At 40.9% G+C, this 13,513-nt stretch overlaps 5 protein-coding genes across 10 annotated transcripts in view; 2 read left to right on the plus strand and 3 right to left on the minus strand.

The window, feature by feature from the left end:
• The window catches only part of LOC108106516, a 30,011-nt gene extending 29,387 nt beyond the window's left edge, over window positions 1-624 (plus strand). The window contains exon 10 of the mRNA XM_017213611.2: window positions 4-624. Coding sequence (XP_017069100.1) covers window positions 4-113 — 110 coding nt within the window. The 3' untranslated portion in view covers window positions 114-624. The remainder of the gene's footprint in view (window positions 1-3) is intronic.
• A 12-nt stretch (window positions 625-636) lies between these two features.
• On the minus strand, window positions 637-2,846 carry LOC108106517 (proteasome inhibitor PI31 subunit). 5 transcript variants are annotated; one of them, XM_017213615.1, is made up of 5 exons: window positions 2,164-2,260; window positions 2,006-2,051; window positions 1,742-1,937; window positions 1,293-1,687; window positions 637-979 (listed from the first exon to the last, which is right to left on the minus strand). In XM_017213615.1, exons 3-5 carry the CDS (start codon window positions 1,907-1,909, stop codon window positions 730-732), a joined length of 813 nt encoding a protein of 270 aa, XP_017069104.1. In that variant the 5' UTR covers window positions 1,910-1,937; window positions 2,006-2,051; window positions 2,164-2,260; the 3' UTR covers window positions 637-729. The 5 variants fall into 5 exon arrangements, with proteins under 5 accessions (XP_017069104.1, XP_017069105.1, XP_017069106.1 ...); XM_017213616.1 differs by having other exon boundaries at window positions 2,155-2,242; XM_017213617.1 differs by having other exon boundaries at window positions 2,160-2,216.
• A 629-nt stretch (window positions 2,847-3,475) lies between these two features.
• Window positions 3,476-10,543, plus strand: LOC108106670 (coiled-coil domain-containing protein 18). 2 transcript variants are annotated; one of them, XM_017213901.1, is made up of 5 exons: window positions 3,476-3,909; window positions 3,971-4,439; window positions 4,498-5,807; window positions 6,310-7,260; window positions 7,328-7,971. In XM_017213901.1, exons 1-5 carry the CDS (start codon window positions 3,816-3,818, stop codon window positions 7,873-7,875), a joined length of 3,372 nt encoding a protein of 1,123 aa, XP_017069390.1. In that variant the 5' UTR covers window positions 3,476-3,815; the 3' UTR covers window positions 7,876-7,971. The 2 variants fall into 2 exon arrangements, with proteins under 2 accessions (XP_017069390.1, XP_017069389.1); XM_017213900.2 differs by lacking the exons at window positions 6,310-7,260; window positions 7,328-7,971 and adding an exon at window positions 8,073-10,543 and having other exon boundaries at window positions 3,483-3,909.
• On the minus strand, window positions 10,543-11,744 carry LOC108106225 (beta-1,3-galactosyltransferase 1). Its single transcript, XM_017213151.2, has 2 exons — window positions 11,723-11,744; window positions 10,543-11,665 (listed from the first exon to the last, which is right to left on the minus strand). Exons 1-2 carry the CDS (start codon window positions 11,742-11,744, stop codon window positions 10,563-10,565), a joined length of 1,125 nt encoding a protein of 374 aa, XP_017068640.1. The 3' UTR covers window positions 10,543-10,562.
• A 318-nt stretch (window positions 11,745-12,062) lies between these two features.
• LOC108106697 (beta-1,3-galactosyltransferase 1) lies at window positions 12,063-13,473 on the minus strand. Its single transcript, XM_017213929.2, has 2 exons — window positions 13,299-13,473; window positions 12,063-13,247 (listed from the first exon to the last, which is right to left on the minus strand). Exons 1-2 carry the CDS (start codon window positions 13,468-13,470, stop codon window positions 12,139-12,141), a joined length of 1,281 nt encoding a protein of 426 aa, XP_017069418.1. The 5' UTR covers window positions 13,471-13,473; the 3' UTR covers window positions 12,063-12,138.
• Window positions 13,474-13,513: the final 40 nt, after the last annotated feature.

Raw genomic sequence — 13,513 nt, forward strand, 5'->3', positions numbered from 1 at the left:
TAGATTCGGAGCTTGTTGAATCACCTTACAATCACATCTACGGACGCCATTTACCGCTGCCAACGCGCGGCTACGTGCCCACACCACGCATGTTCATCGGGGAATGGGACTGAGCTGAAATCACACTGCACTTGGGCAAGCTTTTAGCCGGATTTTGAGCGGCCAAGGCACAAAAACAAAAGAAACAACACTTGCACATCCCGGCGTGAGGAAATGTTGCCCGTGCAAAGCTAATTTAAGTCAAACGGCTGCACACAGCTTGAAATATTATTTACATTATATTAATTTAGCAAAATATTATGGTAAAATAATATTAGGCTAGGCATAAGAAAGAAAAAAGAAAAAGACCAATCTAATATTTAGTGGTACGATAATATTTCGCGCTTTTCCCCTAGCAGTTTTGAGATTACGCACTTGATCCAATTTTCTTTACCCTGTTGTACGAATTGAATGAATAGCCATTACATTACGAGTTCAGTTAAGTTTTAAGTTTATTGTAAATTTTTCTTGGGCAGCCGTCCGCCTGCCATTTTCTAAATGGTCAGACAGGCTGCTTCCTTTTATTTTATATCGAAATATTCTGTATTGTGTATGAAAAACAATAAAATAATCTTTAAAAAAAAAAAGAGATTCCGATTTCCGTTTTCAAACTTGAAAACATTTATTTCCTGGCCTTATAACTATAAACTAAAGATTTAAATTGCTCACTGTTCATTGCAATCCTGGTAATCACATGTAATAATCGGGTCCCCAATTTGGTGGGCGCATATGATCCGGATTGACTCCACCTTGACCCGGATTATTTGGATTGAGAGGACTGAACGGATCGAAGCGGGGCAACGGACCCGGTCCCATATTTGGGCGTGATGGAAAAGCAAACAGATTACCAGGACCACCGCGACCCAGTGGATCCAGATCCCCGCGTCCGATGTCCGGAAAGCCAAAAGGGCGCGGCTCGAATCCACCCGGAATAAAGGATCTAAAAGAAAGGCGGTGAATTTAATAGTACAATTTTTTTCTAAAAGGGAAACCATCAACAATTATGCAGTCAAATGGCTATAATATTTTACTTGATGGTTTATTTTCTGCTTAAGTTGTTATGTTTACTTAGTAAGCTCATCTATTTGGTCCGAATATGTTAGTACGGAATTAAAATTTGATCTTGTAGTAACTTTTAACCTTTATAAAGTTCCGATCGTACTGTTTTTTGGTCTCACCAATACAAGACCGAATCAGATCTGAGCAACAAAGTAAATTTAACACACAAGTAAAACGTTGTGCCAATGCCTTACCCGCCACGCCTAGGTTCACCAATGCGTAATGGATCCGGATCCGATCCGAGGGGACGTGGAGAGGTTGTCGTTTGGGTGGTGACCTCACGCGAGTTGCCGGTAAAGACCGGGTCCAAAAGCTCCCTGCGATAGCGTTCTACAATCTCAGAGGCGCTCGGCATCAGAGTGGTAATACCACCTTTAACGGCAGCCACTAGGGTTTCTGGTTCCACGCAAATGTTGGATACCTTCTTTGTGTTGATGTCCATCAAATTAATGAGCAGGGCATCCTCGGTGATGTGGCCCAAAAGCAAATAAAGCATCTTATCGTGCACGTAACGCAGTGAGTATTTTGTATCGTCATCGTTCCAATTGTCCGGTAGCAGCTCACTGCCATCCTCCTCCGGCAAGGTTTTCTGAAAAAGTCTGGATGTTTCCAAAAATTTTCATTTCGTCAGAATCCTACTCACATCATCGCCGATGCCAACGCAGCGAAAATTATAGTGTTTGGTCAGCAAAAAGTGTACGAGAGCTATCAGTAGGTCCGACTTCTTGACGACATCCGACTGGACGGTCTTATAGAGCAGATCCCAACCATAGAAAAAGTCACCCGTCTTGGCAACCGACCCACTGTCCATGGTGGCTTATGGAAATCCTTTACAATTTCTGGACAGGATTAAGCAGAACGAACGGAACGTTCTAATTTATACTCAGGTGGAAATAAATGTGCTCACATTTGCTAGTTCGTTTCGATGACAGTCTACAGACTCCTTTCGATCTCTACAAAATAATACAAAAATACTTGGTTCATTAATATTATTTCAGTTGTTTATTTATATTTCAAGAATATTTAACCAGTTTTACTTAAATATTGCTTTCCGACCTTACTTACTGAAACGACTAATACAATGATTATAAAAGTTCTATGTTGTTTTTCTTTTGAAACTTTTCAGATCAGATATCTAGTATATTTCTAAAGATGTACCACATCTTTGGTAACAGCTGATTCTTAGAGCTTCAACTTAATCGATAACAAACTGTTTTTCTGAAAAAAATTGATAAGGTTTTTTTGTAATTTTTAAAGTTCAGTGGGCCGAACTTTAAATTTTGAGTTAATTTTCAAAAAAATTAAATTAAGCTGAAAATTAATTATGAAAATGGGAAACAGATAATTATCGATAATATACATCGATCCTTATATCGATACAATGCTATCGATGTATTTCAAATATGTAATTATATAGTTTAGTTCAATAAATATTTAATGGTTCTATCAATATCTATGCTATTATAAGCTTAATTCTAACTGGCTTTCCCATATTAATATAGTAATAAAATCGAATAATCTTAGAAAAAATAAATATTTATTAAAAATACATTTCACAATACTTCAGCTAGTGCAATATACATATATACAATTGTACAAACACTACTATGGTTCATATACATTTCATTTCCGCTGACATTTCATGAAAATTATTCGGTTTATGATGAAAATCTGAATACAATATTTTTACATATCTTACCTGAATAATTTGATATTTGTAAATTTGTAATAGAACTGAATATAATTTATAAGATCCGAAATCCGGACTCGTTCAAATGTTATTTTGTTGAGTCATGTGGTATTTCAATAATGGCACATAATGTATCGATACATTTTTAAGGTCACACTTAAGCCGGTTGCTCGGATCTGGTTCGCAAAATCCGAAGAATTAAGCAAATTTCCAAAACTATTATATTTAGAAACTAGAGAAAAAAGTCGAATATTTCAGTCCATTAATTTTAATACTCAATTACAAGATATACGCCAACCAAGTTGGGAAAACATTGTCTTCTCTTTTTATATGTGGTCGGGTTCTAATGATTTAGCCACAAGTGCGAAAGAGACGACTATTTTCTTCAGGGTTGTCAAGATATGCAAAGATTTCAAAAATTATTTATTTTAACAAAAAAGTTAATAGAATGTCCTGTTAATATTATAATACAAATTAAGTATAATTACATAAAATAAAAAAAAATGAATATTTTTGGGTTTTTGACTGAAAGAATGTAGTTTTTCGGAAGTATTTGGAATATTTAACATTCCAGAGGATTTTAAAGTCTTGTGATCCAATTTTTAAACAGTTTCTTTTACAAAAGGGATACAGAGTATCAGTCCAAACTTGATATGTACAGTTCGTAGATGGCAACTTCGGCTCGGAACCGAAGGGGCAGCCATGTTGAAATTTCTACCGAATGTCAGGCTGTCATTCTCGGGTGAAAAATCTTTTCATTCTCATTTTCAATGATATTTGATGTGCGTTAGTCGAAATAAGAATCTCACAAAAATAAATTATAATTTGCCGGTTGCCGCAGAGAATCAATAAATAAACAAGCGCCGGTTGCATGCTTGTTGTTGCTGTTGTCAAACAACAAAAGAGTGTGTTTAGCGCGCCGTTTCTTTTTTCTGTGGCGGCAGCTGCAAATTGTGAATCTTGTAGGATCTTAGTGCGAAAATTGTAGCGGATCGTTGTCCCAGGAGTAGGATATTGAACAGCAATCATGAGCAGCAGTACTCCGGGCAATTCAAACGCCCTGGTGAAGGTAGCGACGCCGTCCCCATCGGCGCTTGCCAAAATTGATGTGGATTTTACGGGTAAGTGATACTTGCTGGAGAACAACCATGTGGCCCTTTGCTCAGTAACCTCTCACTCTAGGTTCCAAGTATGAAATACATTCCTCGCTTTCGGACGAGGAGCGCCGTTTCTACATGAAGATGTACCCCACCGTGGATGTGGTGAACCAGCGAAAGGTGCACTGCACCGTTTGCAAGCTGCATCTGGGCACAGCTCCCGCATCCGAAAACAACATCAAGATGCATCCTATCTTACGAGTTACGCACTGCGTCAAATGCCACGATTTCTACAACAGCGGCGAGTTCTCTAAGGGCGAGGATGGATCCGAGCTGTATTGCCGCTGGTGCGGACAGGGTGGCGAGGTCTACTGCTGCTCTACGTGCCCATATGTTTTCTGCAAATCCTGCATTGTAAAAAATCTCTCTAGGGGCGTCATAGTAGACATCGAGCAAAACGAGCACTGGAACTGCTTTAGCTGCACCTCGAAGATCCTCTGGCCACTGCGTGCTCAGCACTGGGCGCTGGTCAACTACATCCAAACGAAGAAAAGGTTTGTCATGCTTTCTTATTTTTATTTGGAATCTTAAAGGCTTATATAACTTTTACAGAGCCCTTCAGAGTTTGCAGTTGCCCGAGGTGGAGGCAAGACGCCAGATGCTTCAGGATAACAGCAACTGCTGCCGCCTAGCCAAATCGAAAGCTAGTAGTTTATCAGACTCCATGGAGAGCTTGGAGTCCAATGTCTCCAGGCGCAGCCAAGGCAGTTCAGTAAGCTCAACTAAACGAGGATCTGTGTCTAAAGCCGCTCCTTCGGCACCGCCGACCAAACGTCCAAAATCTTCCAATGACGAGGTAGTTTGCACTCCTGATCTACTCAGCATGTTGGAGCCGGATTGCCAGCTGTCAGTGACACCTAAACCTGCAGGCCGCCAGGTGGCTCCACCGGCGAGTATAACAACTACCCCGAGGATTGTCACCGTCCAGCAGAATTACCAACCTGGACCAAGTTCCAACAAAAGCAGCAGTAATGGCCCCTCTGCAAGTGGCTCGCCTTCGACGCCATCGCCGCGTAGCAATCTTCCACCACCTCTAGTACTTACTGGTTCGGGAATTCGTTACCGTCAGAATTCGCCCGGTGGTACCTCCGGCGTTGTGCGGCGTACCGTAGTTCCCAACTTGGTTAAAAGTTCTGGTCCAGTCTTTCACACAATTAATGGTTTCCGTGTGGACTTGAATAGTGCTGCGCAACAGGAATCGTACCGCCTGCCCAATGGACGTTTGATTCAAGTGAAACGACAAATGCCTCAAGCCAATCAAGGGTCGCCACCGCCACAACCTCCAGCTTTGGCCATTCCTCCAGCGAGTTCTGGGGTAGTTATCCGTCCCCGACCTCCAAATCCAACTAATAGGCCCTCACTGCAGCTGAACTCCTTCGGCAGCAACATGGGAATCTACAATCCCCAGACAAACCAGCAGCAAAGGGCCCCACATGTGCGTGGTGTGGCAAACGCTAATCAAGGGCCTCCGCCTTTACAAGGACCACCACCAAACACCAATGGAGGAACCCTCATGATTACTCCAGCACCGCCTCCACAAGCAAAGGTACCAACTTTGGTTCGTCACAACTTTCCCAATACGGCGATGGGACAAGCGCGCGCCCAGCTGCAAGAACAGATATTCAGCGCCATGGATATCTGCACACATCTCACCGGAAAAGTGGTCTCTCTTACCCACTCGAACGCGTACAATCAGGTGCACAACTATATGGATCTCAAGCAGCTATACATCCACATGTCCTACTTAACGACTTACGCAATAGGGCGTTTTAAGAATTTGCAAGAGAAGTGCCTAAGTGATATGCGGGAAAAAGGCTTCAAGAACGATGCGAACAGCCTGGAGAACGGTCAATTGGCAGCCGGTAAGTTCAAACAATATATAATTCGAATAACTGTGCATACTTTAAATTGTGCCGAGGCATTTAAATCTAAAATCCATAATTGGATAAATGCTAAGTAATCGTTTATTAGCATGTGACTAAAGATTAGAATGAGTCTAGAATAGATTTTAGAGGGCATTGTGAAATGTTAACTCTTTTTTTGGTGGGCATCATTCAGACTAACCATTTCCTGTCTTTGGTGCGTATTTTCGACACATGGACGGTCGTTCACATTTTATTTTCGGGTTTCGTATCGCGTGTGCGTTTATTTTGTTCAAATGGTGAAGAAGATTTAAAAGGGAGCATGTAAGTATGCTGTGTTTAAGAAAAACTGCGAGTTCCATTTCATTGGCTGCGATGAAAAGATTTTAATTTTAGCTTGGTCCATGTGTTTGCAAGATACCATCAAGAACAGGCAATGGAATAGAACCCAGCAGCAGTTTTTCCTCTAAAGCTAATGCTTAAAATATCTTACTTATTGCAGCTGTGGATTACGTGTGTTATGGTCAATTGGACGATGTGGATCTCTTCAACACAGGTTGCAATAGTTTCCATAATCAGGTTTACGAATATCGCAAGAGTTTACATGCCAATCTCAAGGAGGGAGAAGATTGCGAGCCATTGCCTCCGCTGATGCCATTGGGAGTTCGAGCCGAAGGCGATCCAATTGATGAACCGGAGGAATCAGAAATGAAGCTAGAACATCAGGAAGATGAAGAAGAAAAGGACAATGAAGAAGTGGATGATATTGATTACGATGAACCGGACGATTTGGATGATGATTTGGACGACGATGACTTGGACAACGAAGACTGCGGTGAACTTGGCACCGAGGAGAGCATGAATCGAAACGAACAGGCTCACGCCTATGATCGCAAGTTGACGCGGCTCCTCCGCGAGTATCCATCCTTATGGTGCACCCGTCATCCTGATTACGGCAAGAAGGAGGTCACCAACAAACAATGGAGGGTGATAGCCACTCACTTTCCCCGTGGCGATGACATTAAGTTACGCTGGAAGAACGTGAGGAAACGTTACGTTCGTATTGAGAGACGATTGAAGCAAGGAAAACGTTTCAAGGGCTATTTTGACAAGGCAACTAACTATTTGGAAAATAGGGATCGGCCGAGAAGCGAATGGCTGGCGGTGGATTGTGGCGAAGATGATGGTGACGGCTTCGAGCGCAAGCATCTCGACGTAATCGAAAATACAATGGATCGAAAACCATTTCAGCATCCAGCAATGAAAATAAAAGCAAAAGGAGGTGCTCGTGTGCCCATGCGTCCACTTGAAGTGCGTCCAATTGATCAGCGGATCATAACATTCGCTAAAAGTCATCCAGTGCTCTGGCGTAAGTCATCTGATCCCGAATTTAACAGTATTGACGAACAGACACGGAAGTCCTTGTGGCAGAACTTTTGGAAGTCAGCGCCAAGTAAGTTGAAATTTGGACTTGTGTTCTATGGTCTTTTTAATTCTATTTGAACCTTTTATCTTTGCAGATTATGCCTGCGAGTATCTTGTGGAGCGCTGGCAGCAAATGTACGAGATGTACAAGTCCTTCCGCCTCAAGAGTATTAAAGACAAGGGCGTATTTGCTAATCTAGAACTGAAGTATTCTAAGTATTTGGCCAGCTTGTATTTCCTGTATAAGATCGATGAACAGGATCTGCGTGACGAATTCGAACCGCTGCAGGATTGTTTCCCCAACAGCGCAGATGCAGCTGGAAAGCTAAAAGATATGCCCGATGACAAGCAGTTCTCTCAGCAGCTGGTTTTGGCCATGAGGGCTTACCCCACCCTATGGAATCCACGTCATGTGGACTACAGTGATGTGGGAGCCAGGGAGCGTTTATGGCCGGAAGTGGCCAAGCGGTTACCTCGATTTAAGCGGGATGCTCAGGCCTGTAAACTGCGCTGGCAGATTGCCAAGTTTGCCTACGAGTGCTATTGTCGTGAGATGGAGCGACATCCGCGGGTCAATGAAAAGAAGCTGCAAAAACTGCGCAGTAATTTTCCGCTCGAGGAGATGCGTTTTCTCAACATTTAGACTTAACATTCCATTAATTTTCTAGGCTAAGATTTTTTACTTTGAGATTATAGTTTAAGCTCAAATAAATCCTGTTTGCCAATTTTGCCATATAAATCACCCGTGTGCTTGATAACTTTAAGGGTATTTACATTATTTTAAATTAAAACTTGTTATTATTTAAATATTAATAAACTTTTTAACTTTCACTTCTGCAGAAAAACAAGCCAGCGATGACGAGGACAACGAAATTGAGATTGTGGAGCCGAAAACAGATACCATTACCATCGATTCGGACAATGAGGATAACACGCCTTCCACCTCGACCTCCACACCTATGCAACAACCCCAACAGGGGGCTATGATGAAGATAACCTCTGTGACATCGGCCGCACCGAAAAGCGAACAAATGGAGAACCAAGCCGACATCGATGTGGCTGCCTTCAGTTCCACGATATTGGCCAGCCTGCTGGAAGTGGAAGTCAACGAAGCCGCCAATGAGCCCAAGTCCATTTCTCCGGGCCAAAAGAAGCAGCCGCGCAAAAAAATGACAAATAAGCCGAATCCGGCACTTTTGCAACTGGAACGCCAGCGCATGGAAGATCTGAAAAAGTCTGATGCTAAGTTGAAAAAGAAAGTCGTAGTTAAGTTAAAGCGAGCTGAGGATGAGTTTGAAGTGGCACGCAAGTGGGTAGAGGATTGCAGAAAGCGGGAACAAAAATTGAGAAATCAGGAGGAGGATACTGAGATTGCAGCGGAAGTTTATTCAAATGATACCAAAAAGTCAGCCATAGTTCCAAGTGGAGCGAAAATGGACTTAATCCAAGCCAACTCGGATAACGAAGAAGGAGAAAGCGAGAAAAAAGTCACAGATGACAAAGAACTTGTGAAAACTAAGGAAACATTTGGAGAAGTTTTTAAAGCGCCTATAAAAGCAAAACTTGGGGAAATGGATAATAACATAGAGGAAGAAAACCTTGCAAAGGATGAAGTTGAGAAAGAAAAGGAGTTGATTAAAGAACGAAATGAAAAAATTGGTAAACAAACATTAGTTTCAAAACTATCCAAAAAAATATTAGAAATAGAAAAGGAAAAAAATGCTGAAAAGATCAATGCAAAAGTAGCAGACAAGGAAACAGATTCAACAAAGGAAAATATTGAAAAGGAAGAAAGTACAAATAAAGCCGAAAGAGAGGAGAATGACGATAGCAAAGAAGTTTCGGAAAATACAGTAACCGAATCTACAGGAACGGAAGTAGTGTCTGATTCCGAAAATATAACAGAAAAAGAACAGTTTGATACTACAGAAAAGGAATTAGAGTCCGAAGAAGTTTCGGAAAAAGAAAAGGCTAATCAAAAAGAGGTAGAAGAAATAGTTGAAAACGAAGAAAATAACATTGTCGAAGAAAACTGTTTAGATGCAACAACTATTGAAATAGAAGAAGGCGTAGATAAAAAGCTGGAAACACAGAAATCTGAAAATAAGCAAGAGGAACAGATTGAACAACTAATAGAAAATGAAGAAGTGACAGAAGACGGTGATAATACAAAAGCAGAGACAGAAGAAATTCGGGATAACGTAGAGGAGGAGAAAACACCACTAGAAAACGAACTTACAGACCATGACTCACCTAACGTAGTTGAACCCATGGACATTTCCAATGAAGTTGACAAGACCGCTGCAGCTGAACTAGACGAGCATCCCAAAGAATTACTAGAATGCGCTTTAGACGAAGTCATTGCCATGGATGGTGCTGAACTTAGTGCAGCCACTGAAGAGCTGATGAAAGCTTTGAATAGTTCCAGCGGCCCAGCTTCCGAAAACGTAATTGAAAATGAGACTGAATTGGATTCAAATAGCTTAATTGAAACTCTTCAACTGGAAACTTCGGAGCCACCTGAGATTCTCTTGAAAGAGAATGAGAGCGAAACATCAAGTAAGTCGGATACACCATTGGCAAGTACCAGTGAAAATGGTGATCCCGAAATCGTATCCAATCAGGAGGATATTGAGCGTGCTGTTGATTCTGCACAAGACGAGCCCATCACGGGGCAAATTGTTGGCTAGTTTGTGGTGATAATTCGAGGTCCCGTCGACGAGGATACATAGCAGGGGACCTCAAAAACTTCCTTCTAGGATTTCGAACAGAATTTAAACGAATGGAAAACAAACAAATGTAGATCATTTAAACATGTTTTATGTAAATACTTTTTATAACTCAAGCTTTTCAAATTGTTTTGTGAATATTTTTAGAAATCGCGTATTGACATGTAAAAATTAATTTAAATATTTTAATAAACTCCAGGTCTTTATATTCTTGTCAATATAAACAAACACGATGCTCAGTTAAATTTATAAGCCGACTTCTTTCGGATAAATTTAAATTTAAAAAAAAATGGAGGTAAAATAACTTTTTTTACGTGTGCATAGAATATAGGGTTAAGTATAGCATTTTACAATGCATCGTTATGTTTTGAACCGCTTAAGAAGCCAGTCACCCCACGGAAAGTATTAAGCAATTTGAGAAATATTTTATAGCCTCTCTATGTTTATTCTTGATTGAGTAACTAGAAGTACACAAAGGCAGCTGATTGAAAATAAATAAGTACTTACGCTTAAAATTTATATTGGTATAAATGTGTAATTTTAAGCTTATCTTATGACAAATAAATAAATCTAAATAACTAGCGTTAATGTTGTTAACATGTTAACAGTGCGATTTCATTATTAGTTGATATTTGATGGTGTTCTTAGCTGGCGATGGACATTTTATGCTATAGTTTGATACAAAATTCCAAGCCTCCAACATTGTGTTTCCATACATCGGATGCATAGTAATAGTTCCCTTAAAAATACATTTTGACTTTCCATGAACATAGTTGAAGAGTGGATGGAGTCGCCGCTGAATCCCCGCGCGCTGTGCACAAATACCAGTAACGAAGACGTCTTCCAAGTGCACAAGAGATGTTGTGAGAGCTTCCTTGTACAACCGCTGAACGACGTCGATTGATAAGAGATATCCTGACCCAGAAAGATAGCTCGGGTACCTTTTGCCTTCAAACATATATTTCGGCATGTACCAGGGACTCCTTACATTGTTGTCAGCATACATATTACAGAACTTATTGCCATACATCACTTCCCTGCTGGAGTTCATACGATTCCAGGGCGACTTCACTTTGTAGTTGGTGCGGTAGTGATATCCCACCGTATCCTTGTACAGTGGAATTGTACCGCCCAACAGGAAATGTAGTAGATTTGGCACATTAACAAAGGTGTCATCGTCACATTTGAGGAAGAAGGCGGTGGTTTCTGCGCAACTTTGGCTGATGTGCTTTAGAGCCATTACTGACTTTAGGGTAAGGTTGTGGTAACTGTCTATAAAGTTCTCCTGAATGATATCATTGTAATGATTCGATTCTCTTGATAACCTATCATCCTTCTGTCTGTTACCTTTACTAGATCGACCCACGATAAAAACAATCCGTATATTGGCGATCAGGGAGTTAGGCAGAACACTCAGGTAATCGGCGTAAAGCTTCAAACGTTCTGGCAGTATTGGCAGGTAATTCCCATCGAGGTGACCATGTAGCTTATGAAATTCTTCATAGTTAAATACCTTGGTATTTCCCCAGGTTTCCCGGATAGCCTTTCGATGAGCAAAATGATTCAGGCTGGAGCAAACGGCAATAATCAGAAAAGCTTTGGTCTTGCAAAAGTCCTGGGGAACTTTAAGTGCTGTTATTTTCGTTTGGTCCAAGTATTCGCTTATTCTTAGGCGCTTTACACGTTCCCATCCTGGCAGTTCAACTGCAAAAATCCATACGACTTACATAATTGAATGTTATAAAATCCTCGTTTACTTACCCTCTCGATCATGATTGTCCATATAATTCAGTAAGCTAGCCTCGTAGATCAAGAATAGCACACAAAAAATAAGACCCACAATGAATTTGTACCGTCGAATTAGGAGCCAGATCCTGGGAAGGTACAAGCATAATCGATGAATCATTATCCTATTAAAAATTATTATTCAATTCGTTTAAAAGGTTATATACAAATTTGACTGAACACAATAGGAAGTATAGATTTCCCTGATAGTTTCAAATAGCAAAACAACTCGTGCGGAGATATTGCCCTTAGAAATCGAATTTTTAAATATTTTCTTCGATACAGACCAAGCGTGATCATTAAGCCTTATTTTTGATAAACATCACATCTATTTATCAATTTAAATAGTTGGACAAAATCGTTCTTATTATTAAGTTCAAATGAATACAAATTTAACATCTTTGCTTCTTCGGCAGTTTCGACTGGAAGTTCTTTTTTGGCGGTAGGCACTTTACGCTGTAGTTATTGACATCGTACCAAGCATCCCACATTAAGTTATCCTTTGCGCGGTGAACGGTGAAGCATCCCTTAACAGTGCACATCCTATTCTCATCATTTGGAAACAAGGACATGAAAAGCGGATGATTAGTTCTTTTGATTCCAGCTTTCTCCGCACACAAGCCGGTGACAAACAGATCCTCCAAGTGAAACATTTTGGTACCTAGTGCAGCCTTGTACAAACGTGGCACTACATCGATAGATAGTAGATAGCCGGATCCACACAAGTAGTTGGGATATACTCCGCCCCGAAACAAGTACGATGGCATGTACCATTTGTTGAGTTTATTGGTCAACGGTGGCACATTGCAGTACTGCCGTCCATACATAACCTCCGTGCGAGCCGTCAAGCGTTTTATTGGCAAAGTGACCTTGTACGTGTTGGCGTAATGGTAATTCGCAGTTATTTTGTTCACCGGAATCGTTCCTCCGAGCAAAAAGTGCAGCACATTAGGAACATTCACAAAGGTATCATCGTCGCACTTGAAGTAGTATGCTGTTGTATTGAGACAACTCTGACTAATGTGCTTCATCGCCATGACAGTCTTGATGGTCAGGTTATTATAGGTATCCATGAAGTTCTCTTGAATGATATCATTATACTTTTCTGCCTCCTTAGCAACAGCCTCATTTTCAAGGAGAGATGACAAGTCTTTGCGGCCCACTATGAAAACGATCCGTATAGATGCTTTTAAGGAATCACCCTTGCCACTAAGATATTCAGCGTACAGTTTCACTCGGTCAGGCAAAACGTTCAAATAATGCCCTTCAAGGTGACCATGTAACTTCACAAAGGTAGAATAATTAAAATCGCTGGAATTGCCCCATAGCGAACGGATGACACGACGCCGTTCAAAATTTTTTACGTCTGAGCACACTGCGATGGTCAGAAAGGCTTTGCTCCGACAGAACTCTCGCGGGACTAAAATCGCCGTATCTTTTGCTGGATCCAAGTAATCTGCTATACTCCTAGGCGTTTCACGATCCCATCCCCTCAGAGGAGCTATCAATAAGGCGTAATTAGGATAAACGTATCATTTATTGATTGTCTTACCATTTCGATTGCTTGGATCATTTATGACGTTATATAGCCTGTTGAACACATAAAGCCAAAGCATAAGCGTCACAATGTTCTTGTACCTTGCTACAAATAGCCTCCTAATCCTTGTTGCGAGAACTCGGGGCTGCTGCAATTGCCTAAGATCTTCAAAGAACTTAAAATGCATTTATTATAATATGAAGAATACAATTGACATCCAAGGAAAAGCC

Source organism: Drosophila eugracilis, unplaced genomic scaffold (assembly GCF_018153835.1).
Source record: "Drosophila eugracilis isolate 14026-0451.02 unplaced genomic scaffold, ASM1815383v1 contig_90, whole genome shotgun sequence".
Lineage (NCBI taxonomy): Eukaryota > Metazoa > Arthropoda > Insecta > Diptera > Drosophilidae > Drosophila > Drosophila eugracilis.

Bases quoted from the DNA above. Each gene is read 5' to 3' on its own strand.
- LOC108106517 (XM_017213614.2), bottom strand. From the start codon at position 1,909: ATGGACAGTGGGTCGGTTGCCAAGACGGGTGACTTTTTCTATGGTTGG. The intron at 1,688-1,741 runs GTGAGTAGGATT...AGACTTTTTCAG, and splicing joins GCGTTGGCATCGGCGATGAT to AAAACCTTGCCGGAGGAGGA. The intron at 980-1,292 runs GTAAGGCATTGG...CCTTTCTTTTAG, and splicing joins GGTGAACCTAGGCGTGGCGG to ATCCTTTATTCCGGGTGGAT.
- LOC108106670 (XM_017213900.2), top strand. From the start codon at position 3,816: ATGAGCAGCAGTACTCCGGGCAATTCAAACGCCCTGGTGAAGGTAGCG. The intron at 3,910-3,970 runs GTAAGTGATACT...CTCTCACTCTAG, and splicing joins AATTGATGTGGATTTTACGG to GTTCCAAGTATGAAATACAT. The intron at 5,808-8,072 runs GTAAGTTCAAAC...TCACTTCTGCAG, and splicing joins GAACGGTCAATTGGCAGCCG to AAAAACAAGCCAGCGATGAC.
- LOC108106225 (XM_017213151.2), bottom strand. From the start codon at position 11,744: ATGGACAATCATGATCGAGAGG. The intron at 11,666-11,722 runs GTAAGTAAACGA...GGATTTTTGCAG, and splicing joins GGACAATCATGATCGAGAGG to TTGAACTGCCAGGATGGGAA.
- LOC108106697 (XM_017213929.2), bottom strand. From the start codon at position 13,470: ATGCATTTTAAGTTCTTTGAAGATCTTAGGCAATTGCAGCAGCCCCGA. The intron at 13,248-13,298 runs GTAAGACAATCA...CCTTATTGATAG, and splicing joins TGATCCAAGCAATCGAAATG to CTCCTCTGAGGGGATGGGAT.